Consider the following 20,794-nt stretch of genomic DNA (forward strand, 5'->3'; position numbering starts at 1 on the left):
TACGAAGATCTTGATAATTAGAACGATTATCACACTGCCGTCATCGCCTACTAGAACCATGATCCCTATTATTATTAAACGTTTTGAAGTGACCGATCCAGCATTTATCACAATTATGTTAACCTTAAAATGATAGAATAAGTGGAATCGACACATAAGAAGTATGGACAGAGTTTGCAGCTTACTGATAGATTGAAGATAACGAAAATTTTAGCAAGGGGTTGTTGTGCACTCTTCCATAGATGTTGATAAATATATCCCAAGGAAAAAAGGAAGAAGAAGAGAAAACTTTAGAGCTCATGGAGGAATATATATATAGACATCACAACAACTTGTAGCACACATTCTTGGGTTCTTAGGAAGTCCACACCATATAATTATAAGCGAATGTATTTATTCGTAGGACCTAGAAGGATCTGCGGCCAAGTTGGGGATGAATGCTTTTTTTCCTGAACATAACTTTTTGGGGAAAAATTAATAAATGTCCATGCTGCTGTTAGGGACTCTTTGTTAATCCTGCTATAAATGTCACCATGAACAAGACATCCCAATGATGTAGACATGCATGATATGGAAGCGTAGGATATCGTTGAATTGAAGATATCCAACTAGATGGTAGAATTGTTATTTAGGGCGTTCCCAAATAATAGGTGCTGGCTTTATTTTATGCAACGACGACATATCATTCTGAAACCTCCTCATAATGCTTCCTTATTCATTGGTTTTTTGCGTCCTGTTAAATTCGAACTTTAGGATATATACACTGGTATGTGTATCATGTCGTGCATGCGTTACCACGCATAAAGGCACACATCCCCTTTGATTGTGTTATTTTAATTTTTTCCCTAATAAAAATATGCAATAATCATGTGTGTATGTGTATGCGTGTCCATAATCTAGTTCTTTCTTTACTTCAACTGCTAGCACTTCGCGTTCAATTTTTTTTTTTGATGTCTTTTTTTTTCCATGCACCTTTTGAATCTTGTTCCCAACAGTCTTACACGAATGCACACATACAATGTTGTCCCCGTCGAATTAGGAACTGCAGTTTATCCCTTTTGTTTTATACGCCATAAATATCAAACATGGGCAGCTGTTCTGGAACCTGGTGCCATGTGTCCCTTTTTTTTTATACGCTATAAATATCAAACATGGGTGGCTGTTCTGTAACCTGGAGGAATTGTTGTTTGGTACGTACTATACTTTTATGGTACGATTATATGTTTTACTTTCGCTTCTTCGGCAGTTTGTCGTACTTTGGGAACATCGGAAATTCATAAAGTTCATTCTTTCTATGCAAGGCAGGAATGATGTCAGAGTCATTGTGTCAATAGGGGAAAGGGAGAAAGGCTACATTGTACACATATGCACATATATGTGTCATCCTTACCTTTCCGTGTGTTAGTCCAGATTTGTGCCTTTTCCATAGCAACCTTTTTGTTCTACAGCTGCTCTATTTCATATGGATCATAATATTATTTCACGATTCCTGGTCCGAGTGTAAGAAGGAGGAGGATTGTCTCTCCGAGCAAACGCGGCCGATTCGACGAAGTAGCCGAGTAAGCATTGTGCCGAGGGTAAGAACGCAGGAGGATTGTCTCTCCGCGTGAAGCGATTCGACGACGTGGCCGGGTAAGGTTTGTTCGAGTAAAGCATCCAGAGCAAGGGGGATCACAGAGAGGGAGGACAGAGAGAGCGGGAGAGCTGACGGAACACACATATTTTGTGGGAGGGCGAAAAACGACGGACGCAACCCAGCAACGACGGACGCAACGCAGCAACGACGGCGGACGCATTGATGTTGTTATTGCGGTTTTTAGTTGTACAACGGGTTTAGTGTACGCACACAGAGAGCCAGTGTGTGTGACAGGCGTTTCGTGGAGACCGGTGTAGAAAGGGCGCCGGGGGTGTATATTCATGACGTGTGGCGTGTAGTGTTTTTTATATTTTTTCCTTTTTTTTTTTCTTTTGTTTTTTTTCTGCTTACTATTCTATTCTTTAATTACTGTTTTTGGTTGTGCACATTCTATACCTTTGAAGTCACTGTAGTATAGGAGTAGGTGCAGGAGCATGCACAACAGTAAATTTGGGCGAATGGCATTATATAATGCATGTACGGCCTAAATTGGTACTCTATGTCAGGAGGTGTATGTTAATGAATATTCACAGGACGAAACAAATACTATACAGGAGAATAAATTATTAATGTACACGTTTGGGACAAAGGGAATATATATATATAATGCCAGAATCCGATTGTAGCATGACGGCTGAAATTAGTTCACGACTAAAGTATATGTAGGAAAACGGGTGTAATCATGGCGGAAAAACGTTTTACCCATCTACTGGTGGTGTGGCTTCAGAGGAGGGGAATATCTGATCCAGAGGATTTTGATGTAAGTAGTATGCAAACAATGGCTACAATCGGGCATGTATGGAGCACACAATAAAACACAGTGTGAATAAGGATTACGGCCGCATCTAGTTATGGTAGCATGCTCCATGAGAGGCAGTTGGTAGTAGTGTACAGGTTCTTCTAATTTCAGTTTTTACATTTTATTTATATTAGGACAAAATATGGAAGGATATGAAGCAGCGAGTGCATGAATTTATTAAATATATACGAGAAGATTTTGACGAGGTGACGTACGCACAATCATGCGAGGACACTGGGTGGGAGAATAAGAAATTGAAGGGTCAAACACCGGCGGATAGACTCCAATGTAAACTTATGGTCGCAACATTGTACTTCATGAACGAATGGGGTGTTACAGGGGGGGGGGAACAATGCGGGAGTACCAGTGATAAGGAATTATGCATTATGATGAAATGCTTGATAGGGAACATCTTTAGATACATGTTACAGGAAGCCAATTGTGGAAAAGAGAGAGGTATAAATTATGCCCTAACAGCAGTGAAGGCCGCGGAAGAGGCTTTTGGAGGTAATGTAAGTACGGATACGTGTAATTTGGGTGACTTAGATGGACTAATTGTGGGACGGAACGAGATACGATCGACAGTTAAGAAGTGGTTACAGGAGAATACGCACATGCAAAGGAAAATGATGGAAATCATGGGGAGTGGCCACTGCAAGCGCGGGAAAAGTACGGAACAGATTACAGCACACGATACGAACACGCGGAATAGGGTAAACCAGAACACGGAGGATCCACAGGTCATAGGGAATGTATTGGGGGAAGGACTGCACGATTTAATAGACAAAGTAGGGGAAACAGTTCAGGAAAAAGTGCTTCAAAAGGATCTCCAGATAAAGCACACAGAAAACACGAAGAAGGTGGGCGCCAGGACCCCACATTCCGAATCTGCAGCCAGCCCAACTGACGACAGTGCAGACGAGGAGGAAGAAGACGACGATGAGGACGACGATGCGGATGACGATGAAGAGCAGGATACGAATGGTAAGAAGAGTAAAGCAACAGAGTGCTACTAATACGGGGCATAGGAACACGCACAGCACGCACACGGCCGAATACTAACAAGGCCGGCACGGAAACTACCGATACCGATACGACTGCGCAAACGGATGCCGTCGCCAACACCACAACACACGCACACGCGGGAAGAACACCAACACGCACGCGCACGGTCACAACAGCGAACGACTTCGCGGCCCCAATTCGGTTGACGTTGAACGGCCACGACGGCAACTGTAGCGGTGACAACGCACAGGACGAGGCACCGGCGACGGATGCACCTGGACGACATGACGGCAACAACATAAAAGTTGTACTGCTATCACCCATCCCGACCCACTCGACCGAGTTCACCGCACCGTATGGTTGCTGCCGCCTGACCCAGGTCACCGAGTCCACCTAGACCCAGTCGACCGAGTACGCAATCCACCTCACCGTTCGCTTGCTGCCGCCTGACCCAGGCCACTGAGTCTTACCTCGATCCATGCAGCCGACACACTCTATCGAGCCGGACCCCTACCCTGCCGCTATCTGACCCAACCGTCCCGCCCGTTCTGTCTACCACTTGTGTCCTTTTTGTACCATGTTGTCGTGTTTCTTCCTTCTTCTGTTTTCAGCAGAGGAAGCCAAGAAGAAACACGAGGACGGCAAGAAGTCCACGGACGGCAGTACTAAGGACAAAAGTAGTGAGAACGCGCAACTACCGGCGGCGACAACACCAGCGACGCCGAAACCGGTAGCAGGAGGCACACCAGGACAGGGAACAGGAACAGGAGGAGACGTAGCAAGGAAGGACGATGACGAACAACCTCCAGCAAGACCACCACCACCTCCTCCACCAAGGACACCAGACGGTGACGGGACAGGATCAAAGGGAGAAAAAGGAGCAAAGGGGGAAACAGGACCATCAGGACCGCCTGGAGAACAAGGTAAGAAAACAGTGGCCACAAATGGAGAAGCCAAGGACCCGATAGAACAATGTGTGAATGAACTTGATCCTGATAAATTTGAGGCCTGTATGGGGATACATAAGGAACCCAACAACAGCGACCCCGTGGGTACCCCTGACGATTACCCCGGCCCTGGCACTTGGACTGCGCATGGAATTAGGGGCACAGTAGAAATAACCCCTATAAGTGTTTCTACCCATCCGCCTGTTCACACAGGTACTGTGCACTACGGTTCACATAGAAAGGACATTTTGAATACGAAAAAAAAGAATACAAGAAAAACACAAAAAAAAAAAAAAGAAACAACAACAATTTCCGGCGACAGGGGGAGAGACAACACGGAGAGAGAGAAACCAAAGGTCGAATGAGGCAGACAGCGTCAGAGGCAGCGCGATGGCGCGAGAGACACAGCCGCCGCGGGTTGTAGACGTAGACGTCGACAGACAGGTAGACGGACGTAGACCTACAGACACACTGTGTGTGTTGTGTGTTGTGCGAGAGACAGAGAGAGTCTTTTCCCGGAGTGGCACCTGCCAACCACCGTCCGCCTCCACGACGCCCGCCCTACCAACGTCCATCCGTCTCCTGCCCCGTACCCTGCCCCTCTGGGTCAACAGTGAAACGGCGCCTAACAAGCGTGTAGCCGAGCGTGTGGCCAACCAAACAACCATAACCATGCATCCACTTCAAAACTTCAGTTTCATCATACTTCTTCCTTCCCTTTCCCTGTCTCCCCATTCACCAAATGTTCAGGAGATGCCGTCGTCCATGGCGGCAACGATGACCCCCCTCCTCTGAATCCACCCAAACCCAAACCTAACCCGAACCCAAATCAATCGGGTAGTAGTGGCGGCACCAGCGGCGCATCAGATCAACCGGGTTCCTCTGGTACTGGCTCCACGGCGGCCGTACACCCTGGTTCCTCCGGTACTGGCGCCACGGGCCCTGCGAATTCAGCTTCCTCATCTAAGACCTTCACAAGTCTTGCTTGCCAAGCCTCTGGTACTTATGACGGTATGTCCTCATGCGATCTAAGATTGTCCCTGAATGCCTTCGACGGAGGACAGGCTCTGTCTGGGTCATATGGACTATGGACATCGAGCGATGTATTAGATGGCCGACCGGCACAACCGGGTCATTCAGGCGGTCCATCTGAGGATGGTGGCGGTCCACATGGACCCGACCTAACGAACGACGTCCTTACCGCCACTACTCCCATCCTGTTTTTTCTCACTTTCGTCACCGTCGCCCTTCTTGGTTATTCCCTTTGGAAAGTAAGTGCACAGCGCACATCCACACACTACGCACAACACGCCATGCCCAACGCATAACGCACAAATATAACCGAGTGCACATACCGTGTATGCGTATCCGCAATATGTACCATTAGCAAAGTGTTCCTAAGGGGGCTGTTCAGACCATCCTAACACAAATAGATTCACCTAATCCGGCTTTTTTTCTTCTTTTTTTTTTTTGTTTAGTATTTTGCCTACTTCGCCCAACGACGACGAACGTATCGAGCAGTGCGTGACGTGCCGTCACCGCCACTCGACGAAGAAATATTGCAACATCTACAACGCGGCGAGCCACCACCCGATTACGGGTACACCGTGGTTAGGGATAGGCAACCCGCGTCAATACCTGGTACAAAACGCCCCCCACGCGTGCATAAACGCACCATCATCGAGCTACACTTAGAAGTGCTCAACGAATGTGACGCGACCGCATGGGAAAACGTCAAAGACCACTATTTGCAGATACTTGTGGAGGAGTTTGCGCGCGACTTGCAGCAGGACGCAAAGGGGCACAGTAGTTTCCCGGATGCTCCTACCACAAACCAGGATTTATTAGGAAACAATGTTTCCTCCACCGTGGATCCACCCACTGACACCGCTGTAACGGATCCATGTCCACCACATGACCCCGATCCATGGAGTTGTATGGAAGCCATACAGTTAGCAACGGAACCTTGTCCACCTAATGAAGATGACCCCGATCCATGGAAGTGTATGGAAACTATACAGTTAGATGCAGAACAAATTCGTCCTTCTCGAATTCCTGAGAATGCTAATTCGAGAATAATATTCACGATAAAGAATGGTATGTGGATAATTTTATGTAAAATATTTGAAATTCTATATGATCTTTGTTTACTTAACATATTATTCTCAAAGGATCCCCTTCAGGGCATAATATATCCATCACCGGAATAGATCAATTTTTTAATAAATACATGTTTACTATGAAGAAGTTGCACGAAATGGCTATATGCTCTAATAATTCAAAAATCGAACTGTAACCGAAAACCTGCCATCAATAACTGTACAATGATTCTACATGTTCGCCTTAAATAATTAATTTCCTTGGGATGACTGTTAATTATAATTTTGTCTTGCACCGGTTCTACGTACAAATATATATTTGTTCCCCTATTCTATAATATACTAAACGTTACGTCATAATTTGGATGTAAAAAATGAAACCCTCCATATGTGGTATTTTCATTTTACTTAATTTTCGCTGTTTCATATAATTATTACTTTCTTCATACTGTAAATTTTGTTTATGCATGATTTGTATTAAAAGGACATATATAAAATGAATATAGAACAGTTCGAATTCTATATTTAAAGTAAAAATTATTTTTTAACGCTTCTTTCAAAATATTGATCTTCGCACATGAAGAACACAAAAAGCAGTCGTATTGTCACGTACAACATGATACTACTAAAAATTATAAACGGCTTACTGCTCTTCTCATAGTATTACAGATAAATGTATTATTACATATATTTCTGTTTCTTTTTAGTACAAATGAAAAATTTAAACAATATGTCCTGTTACTGTTTTTAGTATACCCTATAATATATTCATGAATTCTTTAAAAATTTCTGTATGTACCACAGAATGATTCTAATTTTATAGTGCAGTGCCTCTAAAATACAAATTATTGAAGAAAATATATGTTCTTCCCTTTTATTTTTACATTGCGCCTTTTTTTTTTATGATTTATTACTACATCTATTTAATGAATTAAAACAGCATATAAACGTAAAATTATATATAGGAAATATATTATAAATTAGGAAAGAAAATTCATGTAAATTTTTTCTTTTTGCATCTAGACTATACGCACCCCCCGCAAAGCATTACATTATCTTACCTACATTTAGAACATTCATTTCAGTACAAATAAAAACAAAACAAAAAAAAGAACTATATGCACTTCGTCAGAGTGAATATTTTTTTTTTTTTTTTTTTTTTTTTTATTTGTATCTATTCTTATATACTTATGCCCTTACATTATGTTTGAATGTTCTTGGTGACGCCTTTACATGCCTGCCAAAAAATTATAAGAAACTATTTTTGTGAGATTGCTCCAAGGAATTAGAGAGAGAGGTGTCCCACAGAAATGCAATCTGGCAAAGCCATTATCTCCATCTGGCTTCTTCCCTTCCTCCTTTGGGCCCGAGAATATACCAAAAATGTAAGTTGAACAAAATTCACATATATGTGTCCCCACGGCGTAGTGCCCTTGGACAGGCCCACATGCTCAGCAGGAACGAGAGTGTGCCTACTACAGCGACTGCTTCGACTGTAGCCGCTGTACTAATTATGCCGATTGCCACGATTTGAACAGACAACGCTTATTGCCTAGCGCGTGTGTGTGTTCAGGCAAGTGTCCCAGTAATGGTACACCTTGCACGTATCCCATTGCATCACGCGCAATCGCCCCTCGTGCTTTCTTATCCATGTGTGTATAAGCGCGCATACCTTGCTTCTCACATGGGCTTCCATATGCGGCACACAGTTTCTAGCCTGTTAGAGGATGCGTTTAGAAAATGACCTCCCGCATACAAACAGACATACACACGCGCAATGATTTCATAGACGACTCCTCTTGTAATCATTCTACCATTCTTCATTCCTTCATTTGTTCCCTTTCCTAATCCCTCACTTACCCCTTTCTCAGGGTGCCCTTAACTGCAATGAAGACAACGACGGCGCGCAGACACAAGTCAGCCTAAGGTCTGGTAGAATGCTGTACGAACGTGGCGGCCTCCAGAACGATACCGACGTCAGTATAACTTCCCTAGCGCGTGTTGACAACTTCTATAGCAGAAGCAGATCTGGAAGCGTTTTTAACAGAAGAGTCGCACGACCCACTCACAGCATATATAGTGGAAGCAAAGGGAAAACCTGTGGTAACATTGGCAACGTCCATTACAAAAGCAGTATTAAAGAATCCTTCGATAATGACTTCGAAAGCTGTATAGGTACTACCAGCACAAATGCTCCCAAAAGTGTAGCACGCTCCATAAGTACCTTTCACGTGGACACAAGTAGGAAAGGAAGCCATGAGGACGTAGCCTCGAATAAACAATCTACCATAGATGAATCCATCCTATTCGATATTCCTGATAATAGCAGCGTCAGCAGCCATAACTCAGGTTCTACGACATGGAGTACGACGACAGGTGCGAATACAGGCTCCGGCAGCACTACCATGGACAGTTTTCACAAAAGGCAAAGAAGCAAATACTACGACAGTTCATATGAAGATTTACAAACCGTAGAAGAAAGAGAGAAAATGAAGCGAGCCAAGGAAATGGCACAGAGGAAAAAAATTCTGGATGAATCTACTTACGATCTGGAAAATGTCAGAAACAGCTTCAAAGGACACTCGAACAAATATTACATACAAAACAAAGATAAATACATTTACGAATTTAAGAGTGAAGAATCCCTAAATGAAAGATTAAAAGAACTGAACGCTGTAAAACAGGAATCACTTCAAGACGTCAAGAAAGGTTCTAAGAAAAGTAAAAAATCTAAACGCAGAGCAGAATGCGAAGGCGAATTCTCCTCATACCTGTCTAATGACAAAATCGATCAAGCAGATGACTCTATTTTGGACGTTAACCACAATAATAAACTCCTAAGAAAATTAACAGAATTTAATGCAGAAGATAGAGAACAAATGAGAAAAGCATTGAATAACATAAAAAAAAATAATAGAAAAAATGCAAAATTGGAAGATTTAGAGCATGAACTAAGGTCTCAATTAGAGGGTCTCACGAAATATGTAAACGTGGATGATGATGCACGCAGCTCCATTAGTGGCAGCACTGATGATTCTATGCCTGAGAGTGACAATGTCTCATCTATATATGTTGGGAAACGAAGAATGGAGGATCGATCCAACGAACGAACCGGGAATAACATCACAGAACTCAGATCTTACATCGACCAAGTCATGGACGCGAATAATGCTGAAATCGCCCACTTGTTGATTAACAAAATTGAGGAGTACGAAAAGGAGGTCTCCAAACTGAAAGAGAACAACAGGAAGGAAGTGAACTTCATAAACATGAAACATAATCTCAAATTGAGGAAGATCCTTCTCTCCGTTCCTCTCATTGCGCTCGTCACGAGTGCCATCCTATGTTTCTTTCTCACACAGTACTGGGCACTAGCATTCATTACTGTTTTCTGCATTAGTTTGTACAGTTTCGTCATAGGAACCCTGTTCTCTTATATAATTCTGGGAAAAGTCATGTTTAATTCGCCCTCCAAAGTGATTGATTTTATGCTAGGACAAAACTAAAAAGTGAATGCTGATTATATCTGACCCAGAAGAAAAAAATTAATGTACTGAACCATATACCTGCACCAATTTTTCCTCTCTGATGAGTCACATTACCAATTGTGTAATAGAAGCAGTGCACTTATACGCAATGCACCATGTCGAAGAGACATGTAAAAATTTTAACAAAAGTGATTCCTTTAATTTGTTCTTTAAAGGGTAGCATACATTAACGTTACCTTATTTTTAGTAAAAAACACGCCCCCCTATATGTTCATATTGTGCAGTAAAAAAAAGGATCAATCTAGGATGGCTTAACATATTTTGTATATGAAGAATTAACTTTAGTTCTAATTTTGTTTTAAAAATCATGAACATATGACCTTAGCTGAACTCATAGGGATCGTTGTAACTTCCCTGCTGTAGAGCACTTATGTGTCCAACTGTGTACACCCTTGTAGTATGCACATAATGTGCAGTTTGCATCATCCTTAATAATTTACAAGTAATAACATGTTTCCATTACATACACGTGCACTGTGCATGCTTAGGAGATCTAGAGTTTGTAACAATTTTGTGAACATACACAAACAGATTAAAATATAATTTATAAACGTGTAACAATGCGGTGACGTGTATGAGTATGAAGAATATTCATAAAAATGATAACCGTTGAAACCTTTGTAAAAAATTTGCAGTGACCACATTATGAAGATCTGTACCATTTAGTTGTCCATAATGAGGCATTCCTATTTTTAAGGCAGACAAGCTCGTTCACCCCTTCCGCTTAACATTTTCTTAATGGATCAAACTGCGTTACGAATACGTCACGTTCCATGAACAACTGCGAATGACATATTCTACGAAATAAGTGAACTAAGCATACTTTTTCATAACATGCGCAATCGTATCCTTAGCCGCTACTAACAGCCTGAACAGGGTTGGGAGACGGAAACAACAATCCCAATATACAGTTACATGAGCCTCCTTCAGTAAGCCCAAAATGAGTTCGAGCTGTTCATGAACATTCTTATATGTGTCCGATGTAATACCAAATAGTAATTATTTTAATATTTCTTTCAAAAAATAGAAAAAAAATTATGGTAAAGAACACATAACACTTTTTGTAACTTCTGAACTCCACATGACTGCTACACGTGTGGGAATCTTTAAATTAACCATACTTTAAGCATTACACGACGCTCAGTTTTTATATAAATTAATTTCCATGCATTCATTTGCATTCCAATGAGATAATTTGCATTTCCTTATATTCGTTATTTCGTTGTATACACTTAAAATGAGCCCCCACACGCAGTGCGCACTGATAAACTTTGATGGTATGAAATAAAATGTGATATGTAAACTAGCTTTTAAAAACATATACACATGCACACACGTTTTACTGACTGTTACTTTCTTTACCTTTTTCCTTCATTGTGGTATTTCCTTTTCCCACATTCTGCCACTAAATTACACGAAATTTTATATGCGTCCAGTGCGCTATCAATTTTAATGCGACCATTTAACTATACTGGCTAGTTTTAAATTTTGTATGCAAGTTTCCTGCCCTTCGTTCAACATATAAAATTTTAGTATGCAAGCTGGTTAAAATAACGATGCAATGTTATCATACCTAAAAAAAATAAAATAAAATAAACGATTCCATGTGTTAAATTCTGAAATACTACTTTTCCTAATGTGTTGATCTAATCGACTATTTCTGATATAAACATGTAGAATGTTAACGACGCAAAATATGCGTTGTATGAAAATAATATTCTAAAATTGCTAACCTTTCCCCTTTTCCTTCCTTCTTGTCTTTAGGAATACTTTTTTTATGTTAATTGGAAAAAGAATATAATTACATATATGACACTCGAAATTTGCTCAACCTCACGTAAAAAAAGTAATAAATAATATTTTTGCTTTTTCCTAGCGTATTTTTATATACATGTAAATATATATATATATTTATAATACAATAGAATAGTGCATTGTTTTAATTAGTGTTAGTGTGTTATTGTTTTTTTCTTTTTTCTTTTTTTTTTTTTTTTTTTTCATCAATCATAAGCTAAAATTACTCCAAAAAAACTCATAAATATGTAATTCGTGCGCATACATTTATTAGGTATTATACAATATTATAAATGGTGTTTTATACCGCTCTTGTGTTTTTTTCATTTTGGAATGATATATTTGCCATATAAAATCCAATCACATTTGCTTTGCGTATTTTGCGCGATAACGGATACACGATTTTTAATTTTTGCAAAACATAATTGTAAAATAAAATTACCCTTAATTTTAATTTAATTTTTGTTTCATTTTTAAGTTTTAGTTTGTAGTATTTTTTTTTTTTTTTCGAATATTATACATAAATGTTTACGCACGAATTGTTTTAGGTAAGAATGCACATTTCCTACGCGCATTAACATAACATATAAACATTGGAATTGCGCACTTCACTTGCGTTTTTAAGTGAGAAACACCTGAAAAAACGCATTCAAAGGTGTTAAAAAGTGCCAAGTGATAAGTAAAAAACACCACGCATTACAATGCTAAGTATTACACAAGGGAAAAATCATTGTATAGGAAGTTTTAAATAAATAATTTCTTAATTTACTATAATGACCTAATAACATTAAATTATCAATGAGAGAAAGGACAGACTGTAAACCACACCTCTTTGTTATTACTCTTACCATTACGCTTTTCATATTGACCTGGAATCATTTATATGATGTAAGAAGATATGAACATTAAATTTAACGATGTATTAGCCCCATCGCTTTTTCCTGCATTCTCATTTGTAGAGAAATATTTTTTTCATTTTGCTAATACGTACATCCGTTTAACTCCCCTTTTATTTCTTTTTCTTAGTCACTCACCACTGCTAATATATGGGACAAGCGAGTCTTCCTTCAAATTAGCACGTTACACACAGCAGCAGCTAGAATATTAAAGGGTGATATTGAACCAGGAACGCAAGAACAATTTAATGCGTTAAAAGAAAGAATTATAAATTTGCTAGATGAAGATGATGATGCATTCAGAGAAAGATTTAAGGCATTAACACAAGATGAAGTTTTTAGAAAAGAATATGATGTGCTGATGAGTCAGTACAATCTTGAAAAACTGTCAAATGCACTAAAACGGTATGATTACTTTGAAAAAAGAGTGAATCCCTTCAAAAATAATAAGTGTACAAAAACGCCCAAAGCTATAAAAAACAATAATGAGTCGGACAACCAATATGATGAATTTAAATATTACTATGACGACTACGAAGGAACAAATCGTGCATTTTATTATGTAAATGATTTTCGAACAAGGCAAAAAGCAAAAAAGCACAAATATCGGAAACGGTTTAGAAGGAAGCATAAATTGAAAAGGAGTAATATACCAAGAATATTTAAATATTTAAACACAGCTATTTTAAAGATTAAGGCAAAAAAGCCAATTGCTTATGAACCTCCCTATAAGAATCATTATGGGCTTAAACCTACTTCCAAAAATAGCAAAAACATGTATCACTTGGAAAATTTTAAATTCCAGCTTTCACTATTTTCAGTAAAATTGTTAAAAGCAATTTTACTCGTACTATACTATACAACTCACGAAGCTATGGAGTTACTTTTTCCATAGGTCTTATTACAATCTTTTATTTATTATATACACAAATTGCAGAAACACACAAGTGAATAAATAACACACTTGTTATGCAAAATAAATAAAGATTTCAGTACCCCTATGGTTATTCAACAAAAAAAATTTTTTCATGTAAATCTTCAAAATTGATTGTATTGATTTTTTTGGACGCACTTAAACTCTTATTTTCAAAAGAAGAAAAGAAAACAAAAAACAAAAAAAATTACATTCCTTACATATTTACAGTAAAGGAATTATTATTTCTTTTCTTTTTTCGTTTTTTTCTTTTTTTTACATTTTTCATTCCGTCTATCGTATGCAAAATCGGCATTGTTTTTGTGTTCTAATGATTACATATAAACACGACTAAACGTAATCATACCGAGTAACGCATTTTTCCGTCAAACAAATCACTGTAGCAACTTTTGTTTTTTATATTTAAAAACTTATTCAAGCTTTTAATTAATATTCATTATTAGCTTAAACAGAAAATAAAATTCCATCCTCTATTTTTTTCCTTTTTTTAGAATCAAGTACGCATAGCACTATAATATTATGCATTTTCACCAGGTCTCTCTAAGAATCCCCCACTTCCCTTTTTCCCTATTTTTTATTTCATTGTGTTACCATTTCGCACCTTATTATATGTCTAATATGTCTAATTCTTTGCCCATTTCACAAACTACACAAATTATTTCTATCACATACACTCCTGTACACATCATCCTCAATTCACACATTCTTGTCTTTGCACCAGACACTGATACTTTGTTACTAGCGTCCTAGACACCTACATCTCTCTCGTAATAATTGATTCATACTGATTTGCCTTTCTCCATTTCTATATACATAATCATCGTTGATGAAGATGATAAATATTCACCGTCCTCCATGAATGTTGTTCAAATTTTGTTTTCCCTTTATCCATGACAAAAGTGCTTTTCCTCATAAATCTCATAAACACAACTCTAATAATCTTTACATTTTGTTCTCCCGATCTGCACCTTTTAGCTAGTTTTTCTATCCTTATTTGTGGCCACTCATTCGAACATGTAACGACTGTAGGGAGCATGACATTAGTGAAAATATATATATCAAAAAATGCACTAAAACATGGTGGGACCATGGATTTAATGAAAAATAAATATAAAGGTGTAAAAGGGGCCTATGTGCCAATTGTAAGAGTGTAAAGTTGATTCATTTGAGTATGGCATGAAGCATATCCTTACAATTTTAAGCTATCTTTTATCAGTATAACGTAAAAATCGTTGGATCCGTAGATACATCCCTTTCTAAATCATAATCCACTTCATCTTAATTATTGGTTGGTACATGTTTTTACACGAAATGCTAACTTTAAATTGTAATCAATCAAAATATGTTTTTAGTGTACACTTATTTGCACTTAAACGTGGCGTTTTTTTTTTTTTTTTTTTTTTTTTTTATCTCTATAAGCCTTTTAGAAGTATATACTGTACTGCAAATACCTAAAATTCGTTTACTAATCAGTGAGTTGGAATATTTGGTGCATCTTTTCTTGCGGCGCCTTGTTTCCACAGTTTGTTCTTTTTCATGTTAATTTCGATTACAGCCATATACTGCCAAAGTCTACTGCCTTAAAAATGTTATCTATTAAAAAACGCATTCAACAGCCACTGTCCGCCAAAGTACTCTTTTGTTTCGTATAATTCGTATGGTATATTTCCTGCATGTGCCGTTGCAGAATGTACCATCGCTCAATTGGTTATAATTCCTTTCAGCCTTCACGAATATTTTGTCTAGAAAAATCCTCTACACAAATGTACTCATGAAAAATAATTTGGTCATTTTAATATTTACAAAAAACATGACCCTTATACAAACCAATGCATTATAGTGATGCCTCTTAACAAACGCGTGAAGTTTTATTGGAAACACGGTATAACGAAATTTCCCCTAATAGGAAATGTTCAGTTCTTTATCTTGGTTCAAATAGCAAACTGCTTATATAGAAAAATGAAAGAAATTCCTGAATAAAAATAAAAAAACGGATCAAATTAAATAATTTCTTTTAAGTGTTATATAATTATGGTGCTTATAGTGCAACCCTATAACCCGTGTATCTAAAATTAACACTAAACCCAAGAAAAAAAAAAAAACAAAAAAAACATTCTTATTAATATCAGCATACAAAATCATCATTCTACTATTTTAACTTCAATCTATCAACGATGTAGAGTAAGATACAAATTCTTGTAATTATGTTAATTTTGAGAAAAGAATATTTAAATTCAAATAAATGCAACTGCTTAAGCGCGCTTACAAATGTATATGTGTATGTCTATAGACTCATTTAAAATTATCATTTTTGTTTGCCAAATTATAACATTTTGGTAATATTACCACTAGGACAAATTAAGTTGTTGCACCTACTAAAAAGAAAAATCTTATGCAAAAACAAAAGATGTGAGGAAAAAGAAAACAGAAAGGAAGGAGCAAAATGAACAGCAAAGAAAACAATATGAAAGGTACTTCATTATAACAAATAAAATGTGTATTCGCATAAAAATTCAATTTATACAAAACAACAACAAAAAAAAAAAAAAAAAAAAAAAAACAACAAGAATGTACACATCTCTGTAATTTTATTTTATAAGAAAAATCATCACAAAAAAACTCGTGAATAGCTTAACAATCCCAATAGCCCTATGTACAACACTTGCACAAACTATTATTTTTAGAAAAGCACATTTCTGAATTGTCACCATTTCAAAACATTTATTCTTTCACTGGTGTCTATTATGATTCCTCTGACGTTTCAGCTATATCTTTATGAAAAGGTTCCCCTGACATTTTTTCATAAAATTTTTTTTCCCATTCATCCCAAATTTGTTGTCTGAGACTTTCCTGTTCATTTCGATACTTATGAACATTATCTTCATAAGCCTCCGGCGATTTATCCTTTTGGTTCACAATATCATAAATCTTTTGACTATAAGTATATTCCAAAGTTCTTGCTCTCTGCTTAGAGTCTTCCTTAGCCTCACTTAAAAGGATACCTGATAATTTCATACTGTAGTTACATATTTTTGCTGTTTCTTTGCAAAGTCTTGACAATTGCATATAAAAATATTCCAACTCTATTTTCTCCCTGCTGCACCCTTGCCACCAGGTACCAAGAGCATACATTTTAGAAAAGCAACCTGGTTGTGTTAAATAATTAAGCATTACAGCTAGTTCATATTCGTCTAAAACCTTTTCATTATCAAGGCATCTTTCTCGCAACTCTTCTATGTTCGCCATTTTCATATTTACTTTACGTTTCTTTGAATATGCGTTTTCCTGTGTTACAGCACTAGCATAAATCAGAGGTGACAATGCCCATAACACATTTAAAACAGATGATACAATTGACATTACTCCAGTTCTATTGCTGCTGTTTTGAAATAATTTCCTAGAAAATCTAGCAGTTAATTCCAATTGTGAATTCTTCGTATTCTCAAATGTGCACGTATTCTATATAAAAGTTCGGGAAATCAAAGATAAACATGTAAAGTGCCATTTTTAAAAGAATGCAACACAAAAAACCCTAATGTCATGCAAAAAAATGTGCCTTCTTTCTACTAATACATATATATATATATATGTGTTATATACATATATTCGTCTTCCTACACTTTACCTGTAATATTACACAAAGAATGGCACCTATGGCGATAATTGTACGTCTGGAAAAAATAAAGCTTAACAAATTTCCCTTTGCATTAATCTTTTTCCCATTGCTGGATAAGTGGTAGACGTTTTCGCCAGCATCTGTCTTATTCGAATGTGAAAGTTTCTTTCCAGATAATAAACTGGAACTGTTTATTTTATTGAGATTCATGTCTAATTATTAACTTTTAATAAAAAAAAAAAAAAAAAAGAAAGAATAAGTTATTTGGTGGTTTAATTAAAATTGTTGGAAATTTTCATTTTTTTATAACTTTTGTTTTTATTTATAACACTAACGGAGATACAAACAAAGCAGAATAGAGCAAAGCGAACATAAAATAGAAAATTGTGTCTTACTGTGCGCATTCAAAATTATTTTATTTTTGATAATCTTATTTTTTATGTAAAATCACAAATGACTGCTTAAGAATTAACATAAATCTGGACAATAAAAACTGGTAAAAAAATTCACTTCAAATAACTTCTGTAAAATTATTAAAATGACATTTACCAATGATGAAAAACAAAAGAAAGAAATAAATATAAAATTCCTTTCTCTATTTTTTTTTTTTTTTATTAATTAAAAAAAATATAAGTACCAATACAGTTCTTAATATAATTTAAGAATATATTGTGAAAACATGCTTAACAAGATGAGAGCGAATAAATTTTTGATCTTTCTTTTTGCATACAAATTAATATTTAAAAAAAAAAAAAAAATGCGCAATTCAATGAACAAATTTTATTATTTATTTATTTTTTTTTTTTTTTGATAAAAAAAATAGACCCTAATTAAACGAATTTATAAAAAAATTTAGCTAATTTTTCCGTTTAACAACCCACTTATGTTATAATGAAAGAACAATGCTTTTTTTAAGATCAAAATTCGGTTTAACTCCTTAAATGTTGCCATATAAGAGAAGAAAATATCAACACTAAAATAATCAGTCCTTTTCATTAATTTAATTTTGCTGGAATAGGACACTGTCCACAATGGTAAAATAATAGGTTTTTATTATTTCCCCAATTTCGCAAATTTGTATTCTTGTGAAGAGGGGTTGTATATTTTGTTTTTTTTGTTATACATCCGTGCATTTCCTTTCATATGTATTTTAAAACATATTAAAAAACAACAAATGAACAAAAAATAAATATAACGAACTGTTCCTTTTATTAGTGTTAAATAAATGCTAAGCTTGTTAAATAACAGTGAAATAAACGAATGAATATTAGGCATTTGCGACATCATCAAAATTTTCAACTTTTACATCCATGTTGAAAAAAGATAACGCCCTTCATGTGGTTTCCTTTCCTCTTTTTAATTTTTTCTTACATTTTAATTTACACCCATGTCTTACTAGTTGCTGATTATAATCTCCGTTGCACTAAAATACATGGATATTTCATGAAACCTTTCGTGGGCAAATGTCCACATGAAATGACGATGCCTAATGGTTTGACATAATTTTCCTTACGATAAATATATGATTAGAGTACTATGAGATTCCAATTTTTAAAAGTGCAATGCATAATGCTGAAATGGGTACACCCTTGTTAACCCTTTGCGCGACATTAGGATTACCTCCAAACTAATAAAAAAAAAATTTCTATCAAATAATTCTGTGCGATCCAAATGAACGGCCATGATCCTTATATATGTAACCAACTCAGATTAATCAATTCCATTCATTTTTTGTGCTCAAAAATTAAAATATTCTATTAGCACAAGGATGGCTCATTTATACCTTTGTACACTATATACCAACTAACAATTTGCTGCATTTGAATTTGCCCCACAAATTCTGTTAAGTAATGTGGCTCTTCATTAAACAACGCCCTTAATACATTTCTCATGTGGGGATAAACACAACAATGAAACAAAATGCATACATAATAGATGTTCCCGTCTAATTTTTCTTTTTAAACATGTTTGGAATTTTTATTCTAATAAATTATATTAAGAACATTTTTTAAAATGGTAAAATTATCTAAGGTGGACAATTTTTTTTGTTTTTTCTAAACCACCATATATGCATATGTTACAACAATACGCATTATATGTTACACTATATTTTTGGCCCCTCATAAATCTTTAATAACTCTTTTAAGAACAAGAAAGAATAACGAAAATGGATCGACAAATTATATTACCAAATTGGGGCATAAAAGCAGTGCTTCCTACACAGGGACAATTGCTCTGCACTACTATGCGTATTATGATTATCCAAATTATAGTTCTAATAAGTTACCTAACAAAGGGAGCTGTTAAATACCTTAGTTTATGTGCACCAATTATGATAACATATGTGCAAAAGTGTGAATGTACAAATGTAAATATACTCCACACCGTCTAAAATGCCATATTTTTGGCCTCACCGGAAGGGTCTTATTTATTCCGTTTTCACCTGTCCTCAAAGATTTGGCTGCATTTTAAAAAGTTCAGTTTTCTGTACAAAATTTTCAAACATGAGGTCTTTTACTACTGAAATAGGCAAAAAGGAGAAATATGCTCAAACATGTAGGAACACTTCAATAGGGTACGCTTCATAAGACACAAGTTAACACATTGGGGGCAACCAAATGGCACTGCTTAATTTTATTCTCTACATTTCAGTAGCTGCTATATATAGCATACACGTTTTGGTTAGTCATCCCTTTAGATTACTTCCCTCCTAAGGAGGACAAGATAATGTGTGTATTGCTCAAATTTGTGTAAGCGCTTATTCCTTTACGATAAGGCTTTCGTTTTTGTTTCCTTCCAAAAAAAGCATTATTCCCTTTTTACAACTTTTCTAGCTTCCCCTAGCGCAGCTACGCATATGCTGTTTACCAATTCCTATATTCCTCAACGAACGATTAACTAAAATACCAACTGCATATTTTGTAAACACAAAAATGCCCCAATTTGTGTGCTTTGGGCACAATTTTAAGCACCTGCCCATTTTTCAGAAGAAAAATGAAAAAACATTCCCATTTGGTAGCTTGAACCTTGTTAGATCCTGTTTTTGTGCAGTAACATGTGAAAAATGTGCCAATTATATAATACCATTTTATTTTACAACGAATTCGCTTTAATGATAAACTATGGTACAAATTTCATAATAAATTAGCAAAAAGTTTCAAATTTCTCATGTCGGATTTATTTTTGTTTACATTTGTCTTTTAAAATTGTTTAATTTAGGAAAAAAACAAAACTAATACATAAAATATTATGCTAAAACATAGAATTAATTATAAAATATAAAGTGGGTTTGTATACATTAACTAATAGACATATAAATTAACTAATTAATTCAACGTAACTATATATGCATAAGGGATGACATCAAATGTTAATCTTAAAAATTGGACATGCACAATGGGAAAAGCATTCTTTGCATGTGCATATATAATATGTATACATACATATATACATACAAATTTTCATACAAATACAATACATGAATTAAAAGTAGCGTTCTTAAAACAAAATCAGCGCCCTA

General features: G+C 36.2%; 5 protein-coding genes across 5 annotated transcripts; 3 read left to right on the plus strand and 2 right to left on the minus strand.

Moving 5' to 3' along the window:
- Nucleotides 1–2,318: 2,318 nt before the first annotated feature.
- On the plus strand, nucleotides 2,319–6,597 carry AK88_04694 (uncharacterized protein; the record flags this gene model as incomplete). Its single annotated transcript, XM_012482302.1, has 5 exons — nucleotides 2,319–2,396; nucleotides 2,570–3,419; nucleotides 4,055–4,492; nucleotides 5,138–5,658; nucleotides 5,866–6,597. 5 exons carry the CDS (start codon nucleotides 2,319–2,321, stop codon nucleotides 6,595–6,597), a joined length of 2,619 nt encoding a protein of 872 aa, XP_012337725.1.
- Nucleotides 6,598–7,796: 1,199 nt separating this feature from the next.
- AK88_04695 (uncharacterized protein) lies at nucleotides 7,797–9,992 on the plus strand (the record flags this gene model as incomplete). Its single annotated transcript, XM_012482303.1, has 2 exons — nucleotides 7,797–7,871; nucleotides 8,358–9,992. 2 exons carry the CDS (start codon nucleotides 7,797–7,799, stop codon nucleotides 9,990–9,992), a joined length of 1,710 nt encoding a protein of 569 aa, XP_012337726.1.
- A 2,634-nt stretch (nucleotides 9,993–12,626) lies between these two features.
- Nucleotides 12,627–13,619, plus strand: AK88_04696 (uncharacterized protein; the record flags this gene model as incomplete). Its single annotated transcript, XM_012482304.1, has 2 exons — nucleotides 12,627–12,716; nucleotides 12,855–13,619. The coding sequence occupies 2 exons, from the start codon at nucleotides 12,627–12,629 to the stop codon at nucleotides 13,617–13,619; spliced, it is 855 nt and encodes a 284-aa protein (XP_012337727.1).
- A 2,781-nt stretch (nucleotides 13,620–16,400) lies between these two features.
- AK88_04697 (uncharacterized protein) lies at nucleotides 16,401–17,484 on the minus strand (the record flags this gene model as incomplete). The annotated part of the gene is made up of 2 exons (XM_012482305.1): nucleotides 16,401–17,117; nucleotides 17,284–17,484. The coding sequence occupies 2 exons, from the start codon at nucleotides 17,482–17,484 to the stop codon at nucleotides 16,401–16,403; spliced, it is 918 nt and encodes a 305-aa protein (XP_012337728.1).
- Nucleotides 17,485–18,126: 642 nt separating this feature from the next.
- AK88_04698 (uncharacterized protein) lies at nucleotides 18,127–19,166 on the minus strand (the record flags this gene model as incomplete). The annotated part of the gene is made up of 3 exons (XM_012482306.1): nucleotides 18,127–18,283; nucleotides 18,671–18,724; nucleotides 19,075–19,166. The coding sequence occupies 3 exons, from the start codon at nucleotides 19,164–19,166 to the stop codon at nucleotides 18,127–18,129; spliced, it is 303 nt and encodes a 100-aa protein (XP_012337729.1).
- Between the last annotated feature and the right edge of the window lie 1,628 nt (nucleotides 19,167–20,794).

Source organism: Plasmodium fragile (assembly GCF_000956335.1).
Source record: "Plasmodium fragile strain nilgiri unplaced genomic scaffold supercont1.72, whole genome shotgun sequence".
Taxonomy (NCBI): domain Eukaryota; phylum Apicomplexa; class Aconoidasida; order Haemosporida; family Plasmodiidae; genus Plasmodium; species Plasmodium fragile.